This window comes from Adiantum capillus-veneris, chromosome 24 (genome assembly GCF_014529385.1).
Source record: "Adiantum capillus-veneris isolate H3 chromosome 24, ASM1452938v2, whole genome shotgun sequence".
In the NCBI taxonomy this organism is placed as follows: Eukaryota; Viridiplantae; Streptophyta; class Polypodiopsida; order Polypodiales; family Pteridaceae; genus Adiantum; species Adiantum capillus-veneris.
The window spans coordinates 140,566,528-140,588,204 of record NC_140954.1 but is presented as its reverse complement, the minus strand read 5'-3'; the positions used below and the strand labels follow the sequence as shown (position 1 = coordinate 140,588,204).

The following is a 21,677-nucleotide window of genomic DNA, read 5'->3' as shown; positions in this document are numbered from 1 at the left end:
CAGAGGTGATGAGAGAGGAACGTGTTTTGCAAACCAAGCAGTGTGTCAGCACATCACCGTTATGTGGGAATCCATCATGTGCCCAAAGCCTCCAAATTGTGAATACCATGCAAAGAAATGCTTGATGGGGGACTGCTCACAATGTGGAGTACGGAGGTTGACATTTTGTCCCGATGAGATAGCAGAGGATAGCAAGGAGGTGTCTGTGAAGGTTTTCATGGAGGTTGGAACACGACAGGTTCACGAAGGTGGGAGTGAGAAGAAGAGAAAGGACTTGATTGTGCAACGGATGAAAAGTGAGACTTTTCTTAGCCTATTTTCAGCCCATCTGATAGGCTTCATCAGGCACAACTTTGTCTTCCGCTCGCAAGCCCAACAATTCAAGGACTGTTTGCAGAATTTTCCTAGCAACGTTGTAGTATCTGTTATTGACTTTGCGGAGAATTATTCCTTTAAAGTTCAGAATGAAATTCAGTCAATGCATTGGTGGTCTACCCAAGTCACAATACTTGTGCACATCACTTATTTAAGAAATGCAGCAGGTGGTACATAGAAGACGCTGCACTTCTACATATCGGATGACAAGCAGCATGACACATTGTTTGTACCACATTGTTTCTTGCTGCATGACAAGTGGCTGAAAGAACGAGGACATTCTTTGCAGCAACATTGGGTTTGGTCAGATGGTGCTGCTTCACAATTCAAGGCCCGTAGACCTTACTATTTTGTGGCCAGGTACTATCAAATGACAGGCTTGCACATGATTCATAACTTCTCTGCATCCGGCCATGGAAAAGGTGAACATGATGGGGCAGGGGCAGTCATCAAGAGAACTTTGACGCATGAGGAATTGAAACCAGATGGCTGGCGTATGAAGTGTGTAGCCGATGTTGTCAACTTTTTGAAAGCAACTTTTCAGCCAAGAGAACAGTCTCAGAGGTGTAATACGCAAAGAGTCTTTTGGCTTATTGGCGCGAATGAAGTGCAGTGCAATCTGCAATGGGACTGTGAGCGCATCGTTGGCTCCCGCTCATTTCATTGTGCTAATGGCTATTCACTGGACAACCGCACCGCCATACGCTTTCCATCACTTTCATGCTTTTGTGATCCGTGTATGCGTGGGTTGTGGAGAAGATGCAGGAACAGAATGCACATTGAAGAATGGAAATATGTTTGCATCAAACCCTTGCCAGAGTCCAGGGATACAATTAGGGATGACAAATCAGATGACGAGGAGGAGGGTGGAGATTCAACATCGATTCCGATGAGCCAAGTGTCCAACCTGCCACTATATGAAGGATGCCCTGAAATGTTAAGTGGCATGCTGTCCATAGGGGATAATTTTGCAGTAAAAGCAGCTGAGGCAAACGAAGACTTCTACATTATCAAATGCACAGAAGTGTTGTACCAAACGGTGAAAGCACAAAAGGATAAGTGGCATAACAAAATTGTAAGAGGAGGGAAGGTTGTTGAAGGCTTTTTTTATGGCCAAGTTGAAGGAAAAGCTGATACATACCGGCTATTGGATCACACATCTCCGGTAATGATCTACTCACATCTTCTTAGGGCCATACGTTTCTCGATGGAGCCTATTGCAGGATCCCTAGGTCAAATTTTACAATACAAGTTGTCTACTAAAGCATATGAGAGGATATACAATAGCATGCCATATCATGATGATGAGAGTGACGAAGGTGCGTCCATGTTACTTGAGGGCAATGAGAAGCCCTGATTGAACAACTGAATCCGGTAGTCAATAGTACCAAGTGTATTCCGCACTATGTGCTTTTTAGTGACTAAGTCAACTTGATTTTTTGGCCCTGAGCTTTATCTGTTCTCTCTATCTAGTTCTGTGTTGGTATGTTACCTTTCATTACATTACTGTTTCAGTTGTCCTCACTATATGTGCATTTGGTACATTTTGGTACTGTTGAACTTGGGTGCTTCTCTGTCCACTATTACAGTACCAAATTTGGTACTATTTGGTACTGTTGAACTTGGGTGCACGTCTGTCCACTATTACAGTACCAAATTGGAACTGCTTGAACTTGTTGTATCACTTATGGTTTACTTTATTGCTCTATCTGGTTATGTGTTGGTATGTTACCTTTCATTACATTACTGTTTCAGTTGTCCTCACTATATCTCTACTTTTTGGTACTGTTGAACTTGGGTGCACGTCGGTTCACTATTACAGTACCAAATTTGGTACTTTTTGGTACTATGTTGAACTTGGGTGCACTCTTGTCCACTATTACAGTACCAAATTTGGTACAATTTGGTACTCCTTGAACTTGCTGTATCACTTATGGTTTACTTTATTTCTTGGTATTTTTCAGTTTTTCTATTCGTATTTGATACGACCACCTTGAGCAATGTCTAGAACTACGTTGATAACATGAAAGGTATGCCAAACATAGATGCTATCTGCCTCAAAAATTAAAATGTTGGTCAACCTGGTTAGCTCCAAGAGGTTTCAAGAGAATTAGTCAGGGGTTTCAACAGTAGAGATCAAGATACCAAGACAGTCTAAACAAGAGAAGTGGTTTTCCATTATGTATAGTATCGGGTTACAAAATTCCACTATTTACATGATTATGGAAATCTGCTACCTCGGGGGATCAAATTTATAGGAGTACCCCTCCATCTGTATGAAGTAATCAGTAATGTACCCAGAAATATCGTCTTCAATGTCAAAGACTGGGTTTTTGCGAGTGTACGCTGTTGGGTACCGATCCCTTATCCACCCGAGCAACCAAGGCAAAACAAAATCAAGCAAGTAAAACGGGTAATCGGTTCCTACTACCATGGGATCGTATGATCGGATTGCCATACAGTTTTCATAGTCATTTTTAAGAGACTTGTATCTACAATCATCTACAAGAATAGTGTTGCTGGCATCGTACTTCGGGTGCCTTGCCCACAGCGTCCGTAGCTTCTTCAAGAAAATGGGCTTATCGCCCATGTGTTTGGGCACAACCGGCACCTCCGACATACGGGCCCACCATATTTCACAGTCCTCTTGGGAGAGAATATCTGCTAATGCCAAAAAACGAGGTTAAGAGGTATGCGTAACTTATGTCCTGCAACATTCAAAGCGGGCATGCTTTACCTGCAAAATATTTTTGCCTTCTATAGTTTGGGAAGCACGCGTTCACCATGTGTAACAGTTTTTCCCTTCTACAGCAGGACCACAAGACTAGGCTGGCTTTCTGTTTAAGCCGTTGGATGACTTGCTCCGCATCCGGCCTTACAAGACAAATTACATTCCCTCCGAGATGGACTACCCGTGGCGTGTGCTCCTTTGGCAGGCACTCAAGCTGCTCAAGGATTTCGCTGCAGCTGGTTAGTAGCACGCCATTAAGATCAAGGACAATCATCCGCCCGCATCTAGCAGCCACATCAGGCTGCAACAATGTGCTTGCCGGTGTCTCGTCTAGCCACCAACTTACTACAGCACCAACAAACATAATGAGTGGGGACAAATACACAGTGCAAACATCATATCTAAACAGAAAACTGGTCCAAAAACTACCAAATTTGGTACTGTATTGCACAAGTGATAAGGACTATCCGAAATCGCAAGTTCAAGAAGTACCAAATTGATACTGTAATATTGGACAGACGTGCACCCAAGTTCAACAGTAACAAAAAGTACCAAATTTGGTACTGTAATGCACATATAGTGAGGACAACTGAAACAGTAATGTAACGAAAAGTAGCATACCAACACAGAACTAGATAGAGAGAAAAGATAAAGCTCAGGGCCAAAAAATCAAGTTGACTCAGTCACTAAAATGCACAAAGTGCGGAATACAATAGATTCTCACTGGCTACAGTTTGCAGGCACGGGATAATTGATCACGGGCGCGATTGCGCTTCTTTCTCTGCAAACAGAAAAGTTTCTGCAGGGTCACGGAATCATGGGAATCACCTCTCCGCTTTGAAACAACATCGGCAGCAGTAGAGTCAACGCCCTCGTCGATGCTGTCCACAACAGTATCGTTCGCAAGTACTTTTTCCTGCTCATCCTCGGCCTCCCTCCGATCTTTGTTGCCTTCCGACCCCTCTTTGACCTCCCCTTCACTCCCCTTTGTGGTTTCCACCCCCTCCCCAACACCCCCCTTTGTGGGTTCTTCCTCTCCCTTCTTGGCCGTTGCTTCATCGAGCTTTGTGTTGGCATCATCCTGGCTTTCCTCCGCATCCAGCTCCACAACAACAGGGACTTTACCTTCCTCCTTGTCCTTGGTCTTTTTACCATCTCTGGCCTCCTCCTCAATTTTCCTTTCGCTGTCACCTGTCTTTCTATCATCTCTGGCCTCCTCCTCACTTTTACTTTCGCTGTCACCTGTTGCCTCACATCTTTGTCCCGTCACATTGTCTTTCCCTACATAATTACCTTGCTTCAGATCGTGGAGAACATCTGATATCTCCCTTGTCACCTCATCCACGTCCCATATTCGACTTGCAGCCGACTTTGTGGTGTGCTGGTCAGCAACTGCAGCATCCTGCTCCTCTGCAAACACAAAGAAAGACAACACATACTAACTTGTATGAAAACCTCACTGAGTTGCAAGTGCGCATATGTATTCAAAAATGCACACATACTTACTCTTGACAACTTGAAGCCCACTGGCCCAGGACTTTGCCAAATCAGAGATTACCATATTACAACCCGGCTTGACACACTGATCCCTGCTTTGTAACAGAGCACTGAAGCACAAGGGATGATACTGGTGTGGGCACTCTAGCATGAAGGTTCCGACTACATGTGCGCACTCCAAGGGCTCACCGCATGCAACACACATACCAAACACCGGGATCACATTTACCGAATCATTAACCTGGGGCCTAGGATATAGTAGGAACCTCTTCCCAAGCTTGATATCAGACAACATCTCCTTCACAAATAGCATATGCTCTTGACCTTCCTTCCATTTTTTCTCCAGAGTGTCATACTCAGCCTGTTGACAACCAGCGGTCCCAATTAGTTTCAAAAACTACCAAGAAGTCATACCGAGACTGGTACTTCTAAGTACTGTACTACGAAACAGAACCCAAAACCACCAAAACTACCAAACACTACCAAACTCGGGAATCATATAGTACCAAAAACATATAAATACCCTCAATGCAGAACTAAACTACCCAAACCTTATCAAAACTACCAAAAGCCACTTTTTGAAGCACTTTCAAATAGTACCTAAAAGTACCAAAACTACCAAAAGCCACTTTTTGAAGCACTTTCAAATAGTACCTAAAAGTACCAAAACTACCAAAATCAAACTACCAAACAAGCTTTTTGCATCACTCTCAAATAGTACCTAAAAGTACCCAAAACTACCAAAATCAAACTACCAAAGAAGCTTTTTGCAGCACTTTCAATAGTACCTAAAAGTACCCAAAACTACCAAAATCAAACTACCAAACAAGCTTTTTGCAGCACTTTCAAATAGTACCTAAAAGTACCAAAACTACCAAAATTGAACTACCAAACCCACTTTTTGCAGCACTTTCAAATAGTACCTAAAAGTACCAAATCAAACTACAGAAGCCACTTTTTGCAGCACTTTCAAATAGTACCTAAAAGTACCAAAACTCCCAAAATCAAACTTTCAAATAGTACCAAAACAACCAAAACTACCAAGACTACCAAAGAAAAACTTTTTGCAGCACTTTCAAAAACTACCAAAATTACCAAAATCAAACTACCAATTACACTTTTGCAGCACTTTCAAATAGTACCTAAAAGTACCAAAACTAGCAAAACTACCAAAGCTATCAGAATAAAACTACCACAACACCTTTTGCAGCACTTTCAGAAAGTACCTTAAAGTACCAAAACTTCTTCACAGTAACAGAAATACCAAACCATAAGACAAAAGGAAACCATAAACTACCTAGAATAAAAACAGTTCTACCATGAGTACCTAATACTACCAATCCCACCAAACCAAGCATAAACAGTTCTATCAAAGGTACCTAATACTACCAATCCCACCAAACCAAGCATTAACAGTTCTACCAAAGGTACCTAACACTACGAATCCAACCAAACCAAGCATAAACAGTTCTACCAAAAACTCCCAAAACTACCAGCACCTGTTGCTCTAGAATCTCCTTGTCGAGCAATGACGTATCTTCACTGATTCCGTATCAACGTAGCATCCTTCGACTGGCAGCCAAATCAGCTTCTATCACATTGATTTATGCGTCATCGCCAGTGTTGGCCTCTCTCAGTGTTTCTAGGTGGGTCTCATATTCCTTGATGTCGTCCATAATCTGGTTGACAAGTTTATTGGAACCCTCTGCCCTCAAGAGTGTTTCCTTCTTCTGCTTCAGAGACATTGTCAGCTCTTTCAGCCTATCGGCTACCCCGACACATGTCCGAGGGACTCTCCCAACCATAGCTTCAAGGTCCGCAATATAATCAGGTGTCTTCTCCTCATGACGCTGTGGGGGGACTTTCTGTGTAGGGGGCATACTACCGACTAGCGTAAGTCGGGGCTTCTTGGTATTTGACGGGTGGCCTCCTTGGGACGCACCGTTTGCCTTTCGCCAATTCTCAACCTTCTTTTCCAAGCCTCCTGGTCGGGAGGAACACATGTTGAGTACACTCTCACCAAACCTGGCCCATGCAACCCTATGGCCCGCAGGGTCCTTTGTGGCTGCATGACACTCCTCATATGAAAAACAACGGGAAAATTTTGTATTGATCTCCCCACATGATGGTGGGGCTTGGTACACCTTATGTACAGAAATGCACACAGCTTGGAGAAGACGAAGGAAGCTCAAGGCACACAATAGAGAGTGTGTTACTTAGTGTGCAATGGAAAGATAGATAGCCCTAGAGTGACGGGCGTATATACAATGCACGGGGGAAAAAACCTCCTAAAGAGGGAAAAAATGCCCCGGCGGTCCTAGTGTGTTTACACACATCACTACCACATGTATATGGTAACAAATCCCCCCTGGAGTGATGCGGTGAACGAGAGCTGTCACATGAGTAAAGGGAAGTGCCATGCCCTGAGGACAGGATCAGTCCACAAAGGGGAGTAAGCCCAAAGCTTTGCGGAAAGCTTAAAGCTTCTCACGAGACAATGCCTTTGTGAAAAGATCTGCAAGGTTGTCCTGTGTTGGCACATAAGCCAAGCTGATCTCTCCTGTTGAGAGCCTCTCCCTGACATAGTGGTAATGCACCTGAATGTGCTTTGTGCGAGCATGAAAAATTGGGTTCCTCGCAACTGCCAATACGCTCTGACTGTCACTGTAGATAGTGTTGGCAGTGTCCTGTCCAACACCCAAATCAGCCATAAGGCGCCTGAGCCATACACACTCAACCGTAGCTGTGAAGACTGCCCTGTACTCAGCCTCACAACTCAAAGTGGCCACAGTATGTTGCTTCTTACTCAACCATGATATACATGAACTGCCAAGCATGAAACAAAAACCACTTGTGGACACTCGTGTGTCAAAACAACCAGCCCAATCTGAGTCCGAAAAAGCATGTAAGTCTGGCCGCAATGATCCCCCCTTGGGATAAAACAAGCCAAGATGTAAAGTGCCACTAAGGTAGCGAAAAATCCTCTTGACAGCCTGCCAATGCTTAGACCTTGGGCTATGCATAAATCTGTTGACCTGTGAGACTGCAAATTGAATATCCGGCCTCGTGTTGCATACATAAATGAGGCAGCCAATAGCAGTTTGGTAAAGAGTGACATCGGCAAGATCGCCAGCATCATGTAGACTCAACTTCAAACCTGTTTCCATGGGAGTGGCAATAGGTTTGCAATCCTCAAGTCCAAACTTACATAGCAATGTCTCTATGTACCTTTTCTGACACAAGGCAATACCACCATCACACTACTTAAACTGTATACCCAAGTAATGATGCAATAGCCCCAAATCTTTCATCTTGAAAGTAGCATTCAAATCAGCCTTAAATTCAGCAATATGTCTCTCATTTGGTCCAGTGATCAGCAAATCATCAACATAAAGAACCACAATGAGAAGTACATCACCCTCACGCTTTACATACACTGTGCTTTCTGTTGGACTGTTACGAAAGCCTCGTTTAACCAAATGAGTGTTAGCTTTCTCATACCAAGCACGAGGAGATTGCTTCAACCCATACAAAGCCTTCTTACATCTGCACACTTTGTCCTCTTGTCCTTTTATGACAAAACCGTGAGGCTGTGTTACATAAACCCCCACGACTGGCCAGAAATGCATTAAATTCATGAGACATATACTCCCCCCCTCGATCGGAACGGAGGGTACCCATAGTATCTTTCGAGACATTTTCAGCCATAGCCAGAAATTGTTTGAAGCAGATAAAAACTTCGGACTTTGCTTTAAGCGGAAATACCCATGCATGCCTAGAGTAATCATTAATGAAAGTCACGAAGTACAGGTAATTGCCCAAGGACGGAGTTTGCATGGGCCCACAAACATCACTATGCACAAGCTGCAACCTGCATGTGGCCTGAACTGAACCATCCATTGGAAATTTAGAACGTTGCATCTTACCCAAAATACAGCCTCCACAAACATGTTTGACAGGTGCTTCAAGAGGCGGCAAAGAAGCAACCATATCAGATTTCTGCAAACGCAGCAAACTGGAAAAATTCAGATGACCAAAATGTGATGCCAAAGTTTTGCATCTGAAATAGCCCTTGAATCTGCAACAGCATTTGCAAAATTTTGTCCACACTTGTCATACAAAGTGAGCTTATACAGCCCACGGCACAAAAGCCCAGATGCAACAATTTCATCACCAAAACTGAGATCATGAACTATACATCTGTCATCCACAAATTTGACTACAAGTCCAAGTCTAGCAAGTGCGGATACAGACAAGAGATTATTCTTGATCCCAGGTACATAAAGTGCATCAACAAGTGTGAAGGAACTGCCATTAGCAGCAGTGAGCACAATCTTTCCAACTCCCTGAACTGGATAAGAGGCGTTGTTGGCACAAGTGACTGAATTCCCATGAGGGACATACTCGAGAGAGGTAAATAATTTACGATGTGAGGTAATGTGCTTTGTAGCACCACTGTCGAAATACCACACATGTGAATCTGCAACAACTGACAAGCATGCATCATGGACAATAGGATTGTAAGTGCACTCTGCACTAAAAGCCCATTCTGCATCAACATCAGCATTATAGTCTCCCTTTACAGAAGACTCAACAATGGTTGCATTTGTAATGGAACCAGCATTTGCAGTGGAACCACCCTCTTTCTTCTTAGCCTCTTTTGCCTTCAACTTAGGACACTGCTTGATCAAGTGATCATTAGCTTTACAATAATGGCAACACATCTTCTTTTTGCAAGGCGGACTCAAGTGCAAGGCGGGCATATCTGTCTCTGGGAATTTCCCACATACGGTGTATGAAGGAGACAAATCTGGTGAGCGCCTCAACCACTAGTGGGGGGGCCGCTAGCTCTACTCGAACAATAGCACGTGGTACTGAGGCCTTGGCTCTAATGAGCTGCAAGATTATAGAGACCAAAGGCTTCTCCATGTCCCCCCATCCATCACTGCGGCCTGTCCTCCCGTGATGATCCAATGAAGGTCCTCCCTTATCATCACTTTTCTTGCCTAGCATAGCATAATAGCATAGTAATGATAAAATGTTTATGTGTGAAATAATTATATATTATAATAGCTTCAAAACAAATTAAATGTATTATTTATTTTGAACTCTTGTCAAAAAGTTTCATGCATTTTCACTAGCTCAAGGTGGCTATGGGGTGAGGCTGGAGTTGGTTATACAATAGTGTTAACGAGAGGAGGTTTAGTTCCAAAGCTTAGAAGTGGTGAGTGGAGATTGTACAATAGAAGATGACAGGATGGATAGTGGGCATTGAGTGGATGAAGTGGGTGTTGCATGGAGTGTGTTCTAAATCTTCTTGTGAGTAGAGTTTTCGTAATGGGCAAGATTGTGTTGCGGGTGTGTATGTTTGTCGCATGCAGACATGTACTCCAACATGGTGGGTTACTTCAGATGGATGCATACTTAGGGAACACATTGTTGTTTGTGTATCAAATGTGATACCCTCATGAAAACACGAGGAGTTCTTGATGGATTTCTTGTATGGAGTTTAACTATGAGGACTTTTTGTGTTTGCAATTTCACTACCCAAGGCCTCTCTTATTTTGATAAGATGATTGCGATTTGGCATTGTTATGGTGAGCAATGTGTTGATTGTAGGATATGCACACTATGGCTGTGGCATCACTTCAGATACATTGATTGCAGGATATACACACTTGGATGTGAAATGAACATTACGCAAGACATTTTCTCACTGGTGATTTTGCTCAATATGTATGCCAAATGTGGTGCCCTTCCAAAAGCACGAACAATCCTTGGTGGGCCTCCTTTTGGAGATGTCATCTCTTGCAATGGGTTGATTAATGTAGGATATGCCCAACATGGCCGTGGTAAGGAAGGCCTAGCTGGCTGTTGTAGCCAGATGCAAAGAGAAGGTCTTTCTCCAAGTGTATCCACCTTATCTTGCACCTTGGGGACCAAGCAAAGACCTTCACATGGGTGAGACAATTCACTATGTTAGGGTTTATTGAAGAAAGATGTTGTGCTTGGGGATGCTTTGATTGACATGTATGCATAACATGAGGCCCTTACAAAAGCATATAAAGTTCTTGATGGACATCCACTCTAGGATGTCATCTTTCTTGAAGCATGTTTATTGTCGGATAACCCCAACATGGAAGTGGCCTGTTGGAGAAACATTTTATTCTTAGTAGTGCTTTGGTTGCTATGTATATGAAATGTAGTGCCCTTCAAAAGCACATAAAGTTCTTGATGAGCTTTCTATCCAAAATGCCTTCGCTTAGACCACAATGATGGCCGGATATGCCCAACATGGCTATGGCAAGGTAGCTCTGGGTTGCTTTATCCAAATACAAAGGAAGACCTTTCTCTAGATGCAATCACCAATGCTAGCACCTTCAGGGATTGTTAGAGAAACACGTTGAGCATGGTAATGCTTATGTTGTGGGAAATGAAGCTCTAGGCTATCTTATCCAGATGAAAAGAGAGGGACTTTCTCCAAATGCAATTACATAAACTTGCATCATGAAGTCCTATGGCCTTATGCTGAAGACCTTCACATGGGTGAAAGAATTCACAATGAGATTTTTAGTTAGGAGTCGTCGGAGAAACATGTTGCTCATACCTCATCCCTCGAGATACACTTCGAGCCCAAGGCAATTGCAAATAGTTGGACGAGCTCGAGTGTTCTAGTGTGACAGAGGCTTAAGGCATAAATGAGTGGAGTTCAATTTCTGGAGCTAAACGGGAAAGGCCAAGAAAGCAAAGCTTCAATCTGAGCCTCCCGCCACCCAAAAAGAGAGTGCTTAGGAGAACACGCGCAAAAGAGAGAGAGAGAGAGAGAGAGAGAGAGAGAGAGAGAGAGAGAGAGAGAGAGAGAGAGCGTCGTTGTCCTCTGACGGAGATCGCCTTTTGACATGCTCTGCTGCGTGCTCTGGAGATCGTCTTTCCTGCTGTGACACGCTCTGCGTCGTCCTGTCTTGGAGATCGTGTTGTCTCGCGCTCTGCAGATTGCTGTCTTGCGTTGCACTTCGACTGCCCACTTGCGCACCTCAGGTAATTAATCTTGTAACCTTTTTGAAAATTCTTTTAACTTAAATCAGCGACTATCTTTTATGTGGGCATTGCGTCCGTCTTTAAAAAGCCCCCCCCCCCCCCCAAAACAAAAAAAAACAAAAAAACCCCACAGAAACTTGGCAAACCTAAATTTTTGAAACACCATAGGTAAATTGCCTTCAAATTTGTAGGTTTTCTCGCCTTCAAATATAAAATTTAGAGGTAAATTTTAAAATTTGTAGGTGGGATTACACTAAACCTAGGTTTTTTTTTAGCATAAGTTCGGGAAAAATGATTTTCACAAATATTCAAAAATCCCTCCAAGAAAAATATGAACCGGAATTTTTACAATACTAGCCCCAAGTGCAGTAGCATTTCTCACCTATTTCGGTCTCAAGCGAAACTCTGAAATACCGGTTTTCCCGATTGCGTTTCTATCGTTCTTGTTTCGGGTGGTGACTATGCCCCCCCTTCTTGTTTATGTACCTGAGCTAAGATGAAGTAGGGCAAACTCCTATGACCTCGGAAAACATCCCCCACAACCAAAGAAAAATAATATAAATAGGGTGGTCAAACCATACATCAATGGTGGCATAAATATTCGGGACCCTGACCAAAGATAGATGTAACCCTAGACACCCTGGAAATTACGTCAGTAACACTATGACAGTAGGGTGGAGGCATGCCCGCTACCTACGGGATCCCCAAGCACCAATAGAATCGTGGGTGTAGATAATTGCAGAGATCATACCCTAATATGACACAGAGTGAGGAGAGACTTGCCTAGTTCTGGGCCAACCAACGCAAATTCATCAGAAGAGTCATCGTTACAACATCACTGATGTACACTACCCTCCACTCCTAGCATGATCTAGGACGGAACTAGGTTTGCATATTACAGTTGTACATCCGACGCATACAATGATGCATTGACATTGCGATTAGTGATAGAGCTCCCACAAGAAGATTTAGAGATTTTCACACGTAGGAAAAGGGAGCCTTTTTCAATGTTTTTCATACAATGCATAACATCATGAGCTTCTGCTCGGGAGGCACTGCATACCTAGCTAGGTACAATTGGGAGCAGGGGACCACCGCCCCCCCCCACCAGGTCGGCGCTCCCGTGTCCCCAATCGTACCTAGCTAGGTATGTTGTGCCTCCCTCACATAAGCTCATGATGTTGACGTAAGTCATAACGTGGGAATTATTGTGAGAATCTGTCCAAAACTTCTTGTGGATCCATTCTCCCAAAGCTTGTTATTGATGTATAATGCACCCCTATTAGGACCTCCCACTTATTGCGTATATTGCATTGTCTCATAGGCCGAGTTCGGCCTTTTGTAGACACTAACACAAGCTCTCTCTCTCTCTCTCTCTCTCTCTCTCTCTCTCTCTCTCATGCCAAACACACACATTTAAACGTATAACCGGCCCTGTGAACGCATCTGAGATCCATTATAAAGAGAAAAAGCTCCCTTTATACTGATTATTAACTAAAAATCTTACTCTTCTATGCTTATGACATTTGCTCATTTCAACACAACATATCAAATCTATCACAAATATGAACAGTAAATTTTACAATACTAGCCGGTATTAGGGAAAAATTAAACTATTTCCATGTATTTTCAACGGAATTTTCTCCTTCTTGCCCTCCCCTCAACCGGCTACTTTGATTTTACAACCGGCTCTAGGCTAAACTGAGGCACACTTTTCCTAAACACTACCCCCAAGGTGCTCGAAAAAAACAAAACAAAACAAAACCTTCTTTTAATCATTCTTTAAAAGCTCCCAAGTGTTCGACAAAAATGTGTCTTAGCTTAATATCGTACCGTTTTCTGCTTAAGGGCAAAAAGAGTGTCAAAACCCCAAAGGTAAACCAAATGTCTTAAAATTTTCCCTTGACAAATTCAAGGAAAGGAATTTTGTATACTTGGAAAAATAAAATTTTCCCGAACACTCTTTAGCTTTGTGTTAAAGATGCTAAACTAAATTGGCTTTGGTTTTTACACTAAATTTTGTTGGCCTCAAGTTCGTGGTCTTCTTCTTTTAATCATTCTTTAAAAGCTGATCCTATAAAGAAAATCAATCTTCTCCTCTATACTTGGAGCTAGTTGAGAGGATACTAGAGCTCCAAAATTTATGGGATGAACATAAACTACCAATAGGTGTGCAAGATAGAATGCTTCGCATCCTATTTGGAGACTTGGGGGGGGCTAGAGTGATTAAAAATGCTTCCAGGAGAAGCATGGCTAGACTATTAGTTCAACTTTCTCCTACATGGGAAGGTGACCTTGGAGGGATTCAAATTCCGGCTTGTTGGGATCAATTGCAAACCATGCTTAAAGGTCTTGGCATGGTTTCTTCCTTGCGCTATCGCATCTGCACAGGTAGTGATGTAGCCAAGCATCCACCCAAGCTTCTTCAACCAAGCAATGAGGACAACTTTACAGGAGAGGTTCTTAAGTGCACATGTGAAGGCGGATCATTATCATCGAGGCTTAAACGTGATTGCTTGGAATGCTGCGAGAAGTGTCCAGTTTGTGCCAAAGCCAGGAAATCAATGCTTTCCTTTGATTACATTCCCATCGGGCCTCAACTAAAGCTATTGACAAAGAGTAGCACTTATTGCCACGAGCTACTATGTTTATGGAGGCACAAAGAAAAATGGCTCAATGGAGATGCAATTAGCAACCAAAGAAGCATTGTTGATTTTTGGGATGGACAAAAATTCCAAGAAGTCAAGGACTTTTGGGATCCATCAACATCTTATGAGCTACCGGTTGTCTGCTCTAATCCTCTTTGCATGAAGTCTTACACTACTTTTCCTACCAGTAGACGTATAAAGCTCTTCAAAGTGTTGTGGGAGAAGAGTACAACTTTGTCTGCATCGAGTGTAAAGAGGACATTGTGTGTAAAAAGAGCCTACAAAAGGTACATAGAAGCATCACATTGTTTTTTTTTTAAAGATCTCATGATTTCAAACCAAACTTATTTTTTGGGTGGCCATGTGAATAGGGTGATCCTCGAAATGTAGCATTGTTGCTACATTGGAATGGATTTCAGACATCACATACAACCCAAAAGAGTTGTGGGGTAGTAGAGGTCATGGTGTTGAATCCAGGAATCAAGTCTTCCATTGATATCTTGCCAGTTTTGTTTATCCCTCAAAGTTGCAAGAAAATTATGAAGGTTTCTGATGAATTTTTTGGGGCATTTTTGGAACCTTTGCTAGATGAGCTGGAAAGTCTATATCTAAATGGTGTGGAGGTGTTGTATGACTATCCCATAGAGAAGATCTTTGGTGCCAATCAACAAGGTCTTTCAAAGCTATGTACGCTATGCGCTATGGTCATGATGGTTACAGGCAATTATCTGGCACAATGCAAAATAGGCCTCTTCAAGAATGGAGGACAAGAGTTTTGCAGGCGTGATAAACCTCAAGCAACTCTAGTACGACCTGGTATAGGATCAAAAGAGGAGCGATACGTCTATAATGAAAATCGCCAGCAAGCTAGATATCCACCTTCAAAGAGGACCATTGAGGAGATGACAAAAGCTCTTGATGAGGTTAAACGGTGTTGCACAGACAAAGAAAAGGAAGCATCATGGAAAGAAGCTGGTCTCTCAGGAGAGTCCATACTCTGGAGATTATATGATCTATATAGATTTGATATCTCTCTAGATTTAGTCTACGACCCAATGCATATCTTATCATTGAATGTATTCAAGAAATATATCTCACATTTATTTGAAAGTGTTGAGGCTCTTTTGAAGAAAGAAATTGATGCTGCTGTGTGTGTTGTTAAAAGAGGCAGCACCTACCTCCATTTTTAAACCATGTTATTTTGTTATGACAATTATGTAGGCACGAAATTTGTCCAGGGATGACAAAGAAACTATATTAATGAAGTGGCTAAATCTCAAGAAAGTACAAGATTTGTACCACTGGATCAAGCCAACGTATTTTGCTATGCAGAAATCGAATAGTTTCCTCAAGAAGAGAGCAAATGAGGATACTAATACTTCCACTATGTGTGAAGATTTAGTTACATGGCTTTTGTTAGAAGGCCTGATAATTTTTTATTTTGATAAAGTTGGCTCTTTATCCATGAAGGATATCATTGTAACAAATGACAAGTAGTTTTATAATCCAACCACATGATTTAAGAACTGTATCATATAACACACGTTATGTAAGCTTTCATTTGTTGTAGTCATAGCTATCTTTATGAATTAAGCCTACTTTAGTCTCCTAATGTTGAGGTAATCTCTCCTAAATTGTTTGCTCGTGGGAAAATTTTTAGATTAATTACTATTTTGTGTCTACATATTCCTTAATGAATTATTAGGTGAACTACTAGGTTGTTTATAGTAAAGTTACTAGATGAACTACTAGTTTGCAAGCAACCATCCTTATATATTACTAGATGACTTGCTAGGTCGTAAACAAAAATTGCTAGTTGACTTACTGGTTTGAAAACACCGATATGTAAGGTCAAACTAGTAATTGAGTCAACTCCTACATTGAACTAGTGATCTTTTTACCATATTGAGACTTGAATTGCCATATGGTTATTCAACTCTCCATATAGTAACAAAATTACTATATGTAGCATCTAGGAGTTGTCTCTTTTTTACTAGTTTGCACTCTTACTAGATGTGTGTATTGAAACTAGTGAATCATCTAGCAATCATATATTTTTTACTATACGGTAAGCTGTCCAAAGCCCCTTGTGTACGCTCTCTTCATCATTTGATGACGTTCTGCAAAGCCTGTGTATGAGGGATCGAGGAGGAAGCTCATCAAGTAACTGTGTGTGTGTGTGTGCGCGCGCGTGTGTGTCTGATGTTTGTGTGCACTGCCCCTTCTCCATGCCCATGATTTGCGCTCTCTTCATCATTTGGCGACGTTCTGCAAAGCATGTGTGTTAGGGATCAAGGAGGAAGCTCATCAAGTAAGGCTCTCTCTCTCTCTCTCTCTCTCTCTCTCTCTCTCTCTCTCTCTCTCTCTCTCTCTCTCTCTCTCTCTCTCTCTCTCTCTCTCTCTCTCTCTCTCTCTCTCTCTCTCTCTCTCAGAGCTCGTAACCCTAGGCCCAACGTTCCCCCCCCCGGGCGAGGGGCTGCCCTTGGGGGAGGCGTTAAGCCTCAGCTCAGCCCCCCTCAACATCAAGATCTCTTGCTCTGCCCGCCCCACATCCCCAGCGCACTTGGTTCAGCTTCACGAAGATTTGTACGGCTCTCGTTTCGGCCCTGCGAAACTTTGGCGGCCCCGATTCAGCCTTGCAAAGATATGTACGACCCCCAGCCACCCGCCAAAGCTCAGTCTCTGTAGACTCGACCTCTGCCCGGCAGCACCCACCCAGACTCAGTCTCTATAGGCTCGACCTCTGCTCGACAGAGGCTCGCTTTGCTGCTCTCGACCTGCTACACACAGTCTGTTCTTAATTAAACCAAGTCCAAGCCTTTATTTGAATTTGTTTCCTGGAGCCGAGTGCCCACCATGGCCACTCGTGCTTCATCTCGCGGGAAGCCCACATTCACCAGCATCATGGCAATACCCCCACAGGTGGATAGCATAGCCCGGCTTCAACATGAAGTCGAAAAACTTCGCAAGGAAAATGATGCTTTGAAGGAAAGACTGACAGCTATTGAGTCTCGCCTCACCATAGCGGAGAACTCCAACAAGGGAAAGATGGAACAAAAGGAAATCAAGCTCGATGAGGAGGCAATAATCACCCTCACTGAGAAGGTCAAGACTCAAGTGCAGGATGTCATCCTCCACAAAGTGGAAGACCGTGTGGCGTCTACGCTACGCGAACAACAGCAACAAGATGCTATTGCTCTTAATGTTTGCGTTGGTGGGCTCCCGAGCGATTGGCAAGGAAAGGAGGACCCCAAGTTCCACGAGTCTTTTGCTCGCATCCAAACAACAACCCCCATGATACAATGGGATCCAACGACAATCATCACTCTCGCTCACGAGCGTCGCACCAACCATGCAATTCTTACCTTCAAGACCAAAGCGGATAGAGTCAAGCTCCTTGAGTAGTCGAAGCTTCTCAAGGACACAAAAATTTGGTTTGGTGAAGCTCTCACACCCACCCAACTCAAACAGAAGAACGCCGAACTCCAAAAGATGCGAGAAGCACGCACATCAGGGAAATGGGCATTGTACCGAGGAGGTAAAGCCATCATCCAAGAGTTTCAAACTCCCAAACCAACTCCCCCCTCCTCACCTATCTCATCTTAGGTTTTTGTCCATCCCATCTTATCTTTTTTTTTTCCACCACTCGATGGACCCTCAGTCCCTTAACTGATATGTATCATACGGAATCCTTTGTACTGTTTTGTTTCTAGTCCCATAGGTCATATATGACCTCCATGGATGAAAATTCAATCTCTCTCTCTCTCTCTCTCTCTCTCTCTCTCTCTCGATGTTTGTGTGCACTGCCCCTTGTCCATGCCTGTGCTCTGTGCTCTCTTCGATGGAGACTCTATTTTTTGTTCTGTCTCTACTACATGGGTTACCACTTTGCTCCTCGTCAATATCAAGCCTCCCTCTTATTCACAATCAATTAGGTGGACAATAGCAGCCCCTGCCTCCCCTGCATCCTCACTTAAATGCGTATGTATATGTTGCATTGCCATTGTAAATGGGAAGACTCTCTAGAATTTCCACCCACATTTTGATTATAACTACCCATGGCACGCCAAGTGCTCTTCCCTTCGACGAGAGAAGAAAGAAAATCATGGAGCTTGCACCATACGGTCATACCTTGACAAATCTTAGACCATTTTCTCAATTGAGCTTTTTCATGCGGAAGAAAGGAGCTATGTACATATGCAATATGTAGAATGCTAAGAGCGGTGGAATGGGCACTGAAACCCTAACGGCTACATCACAAGGAGACGTGCACAACCTTGAGAGAGTTGTAGCTTGCAAGGAAGGTGAGAAACCACACAGAGAGGGAGTGAGAAAGAGTCATGGAGCAGAAAGAGAACCAATTTCCAATGTTGGAGATGTCTCTATGAGGGGAAGAATAGCAAAATGGCTTGCAACTTGATCAAGCTCTTGCGTCAGCCTTCAATCGTACTACAACTACCTCAACAACTATGGCCGTCGGCATGTCTGGAAGAAGGGCAATATTGGGATACGACAAGTGTGTGGCCACGAATGTTGTATGCGAATACTTTTCTCAACAGTACGCCAACCACAATATATAGCTAAGCGATTGACTAGAGGCAAGAGGCAAGATGGGATGCCGTGGGGAGATGAGGCATCCATGGAAGATGCAGAGGAGATGGAGATGAAAAGGAAGGGTGGCATGATAATGGTGGTGAAGAGCCCATATTATTGCATGCAACAACCAAGATATGGGACCACATTGGTAGGTGCCACCATTGGCTATCGAGGATGCCGCCCGCACTTATGATGTAGCCAATCTAGAATGAGAGAAAGATTGCATGTGCGTGTGTGGGGTAGAGAGAAGGGGCTTCGATCAGGGAGAAAGAGATATAAGGGAGGGGAGAGATACCCCAAGCTTCCAAGTAACTTGCCAAAGAGATCAGAGTGGACTCATTGTGGGGTTTGCCCAAAAGGGCAAGTCCAGCAAGCCATGGGTTTTGCGAAGCAAGGGCAACTCTTCAAACGCAATCATCTACAATTGCATCTTGAAAGAATGTGGTAATAGGCAAAAGACCGATCTGGGAAAAACGATCTCAATTTGACCAAGGAGCACTAGCTCCCAGAGGGTAAGAAAACTCATAATTGTTCATGGCACATGCATGCATCATGATGGGTGTAGCAGAATGAAGAGGGTGATAAGGAAACCTATCTACTGCACTTGAGTTTGAGACATCCAAAACAAATGAAGGCCCAATTCCCATTATGCTTACTTCACAATACAACATCATTAGTGTCTTGCACACCAGTCCGCAAAAGATGTTTAACTTAAGAAAGTTGTCTAAATCATAGAAGTTCAAGCCATGATTGTGAGAAAAAGGTCTATGTTTGATAGTGTATGTGGTGTGTGTCATAATAATCAATATCTAATTCTCCTAAATGATTTTCTCATGTTAAACTGATCATTTAATATGGGGAAGTGCCAGGGGAGAAAAAGCTAGAATATTGGTTAAGCTAGCAGACCGGCCATAGTAGGGATCCAAAGGAGGGAAAATAGGGATCCAAAGGGGGGGCCATCTGCAAAAGAGCCATGTGCAACAATGGGCTATAAAGACCCTAAGGTTCAGCCCATTAAGACTTCCAAAATGCTAAGGTTCCAAAATTCAAAGGTTGTGTCCAAAGGTCAACCTTAAGGGAATTGGATGCTTTGTGTGTGACCAAAAAAGTCTTTGCATATCCCTACATAGGAGGGGGCGAGTCTAGCAAGTAGGGGATGAGAGAGAAAGCCACACACACACACACACACACACACACACACACACACACACACACACACAAGCCCCCTTTACACAAAGGAATGAAGGACACATGTCTGATGCCTACGCTAGTTGCTCCCGCTCCCAAAGTGTGCTCAATTCCTATTGGATGACCCTTGAAGTGGACCAATGAGAATTAGGCTAGAGTAAATTTAGCCTAATTAATTTTAAAACATTTAATAAAAAGAACCAATGAAAATTAAGTCTCCTGGATGATTATTGGACAGCCTGTGAAGGGGTCCAATAGGAATTGAGCAGTCCAATGGGCTACTTAATTCCTATTGGTCAGAATGGGAAAAGGTCCAATAGGGATTTAATTCATTTAAATCAATTAAGTTTAATTGATTAAGCTCTCACAAACGGGGAAAGGGGGACACATGTAAGAAGGCTATCACTTATGCTGCTTAATAGCCATTGGCTTGACTTGGGGAGGTCCAATGGGGGAAAAGCAAGAGCAAATAGCAAGAGGGCTCGCCCAAGAGAGAGAGGGGGCTGATTTTTGCAAGGCATTAACACACACACACACTCACACAATCTCATGTGTGAAGAAAGAGAAGACTATCTCTTCCCAAGCTTTAATGGAGAGCTCATCACCTACTCCAAGCTTGTGAGATAGAAGCCTACATCGACACACTCTTGGCTTGTGGATGCAAATCCAACCAAGAGCCAAGCTTCAATGCATGCTCATATCCTCTACCAAGCTAATTACTAAGCTAAAGCTATGCTAATATGAGTGATTATGTGAGGAGATGTACATCTTTCTCGTAAGATACTCCTTCTTCCTCTCAATCTACTCTCATACCCTGCTAGCTCTCACCATCTTCAAAGGTGTGTGAGGTCTTGGGTCTGAGAACGGGGATAATTAAAGTTGTGTTTACTAAGTGTTTTGCTTAGTGCATGAAGCTTTCAGCTTCATTGCACTAGCTAGTCTTGAAGGAACACAAAGAATTGTATTGTACAATGTCTCTCTTGATGGGAGAAACCATAATACAAAGCCTTTTGGAGGGGGGACCGGCTCCATGCAAATCCGGTCCTCAACTGGTTTCAATAGCTTAATTTCTCTCTCTTTTGAAAGTATTGTTGATGCTATCTAACTAGGTGTTATGCTTTTTGTTGCTCTCTCTTCCCAAGCACTCTTGTAATTCTCATTAGGAATCTATTATAATGAAATGCCCACCGTGTTCATGCTAATTTCCGCTACACACAAGTTTTTAGGCCATTAAATGTTACATTGGTATCAGAGCACAAGGTTTCTCTTTTCTTGCTCAAGAAGGGAGGTCCTCAAGCTAGCTATAAATGGTTGGTATTATTAATTGCCTGTGAGTAAGTAGAATAGGGATTTTTCAGCCTTGCAGTGCGCTTGCCTTTGTGCAGTTAACGGGGCATCACCGTCGAGAGCTATGGTCTTAATAGTGGAGTCCTACGGGGCTTGCCTATGGCTTAACCACTATTGAGCTATTAGAAGCTTGACAGGAGCCGGTGCTGTTTTGGTGTCGAAAGACCCTCTCTTCTATTCCTTGCAATTAATGGTATTCGAGCCGCGGGTACAGTAGCTTGAGTGCTTTTTCTGAAGGGGTAAAGAGGAGTAGCAAC

The 21,677-nt window shown here is 43.1% G+C and overlaps 1 protein-coding gene across 1 annotated transcript; it reads right to left on the bottom strand.

Moving 5' to 3' along the window:
• Positions 1-3,833: 3,833 nt before the first annotated feature.
• LOC147427255 (uncharacterized) lies at positions 3,834-4,898 on the bottom strand. Its single transcript, XM_086498909.1, has 2 exons — positions 4,613-4,898; positions 3,834-4,516 (listed from the first exon to the last, which is right to left on the bottom strand). Exons 1-2 carry the CDS (start codon positions 4,896-4,898, stop codon positions 3,834-3,836), a joined length of 969 nt encoding a protein of 322 aa, XP_086355035.1.
• Positions 4,899-21,677: the final 16,779 nt, after the last annotated feature.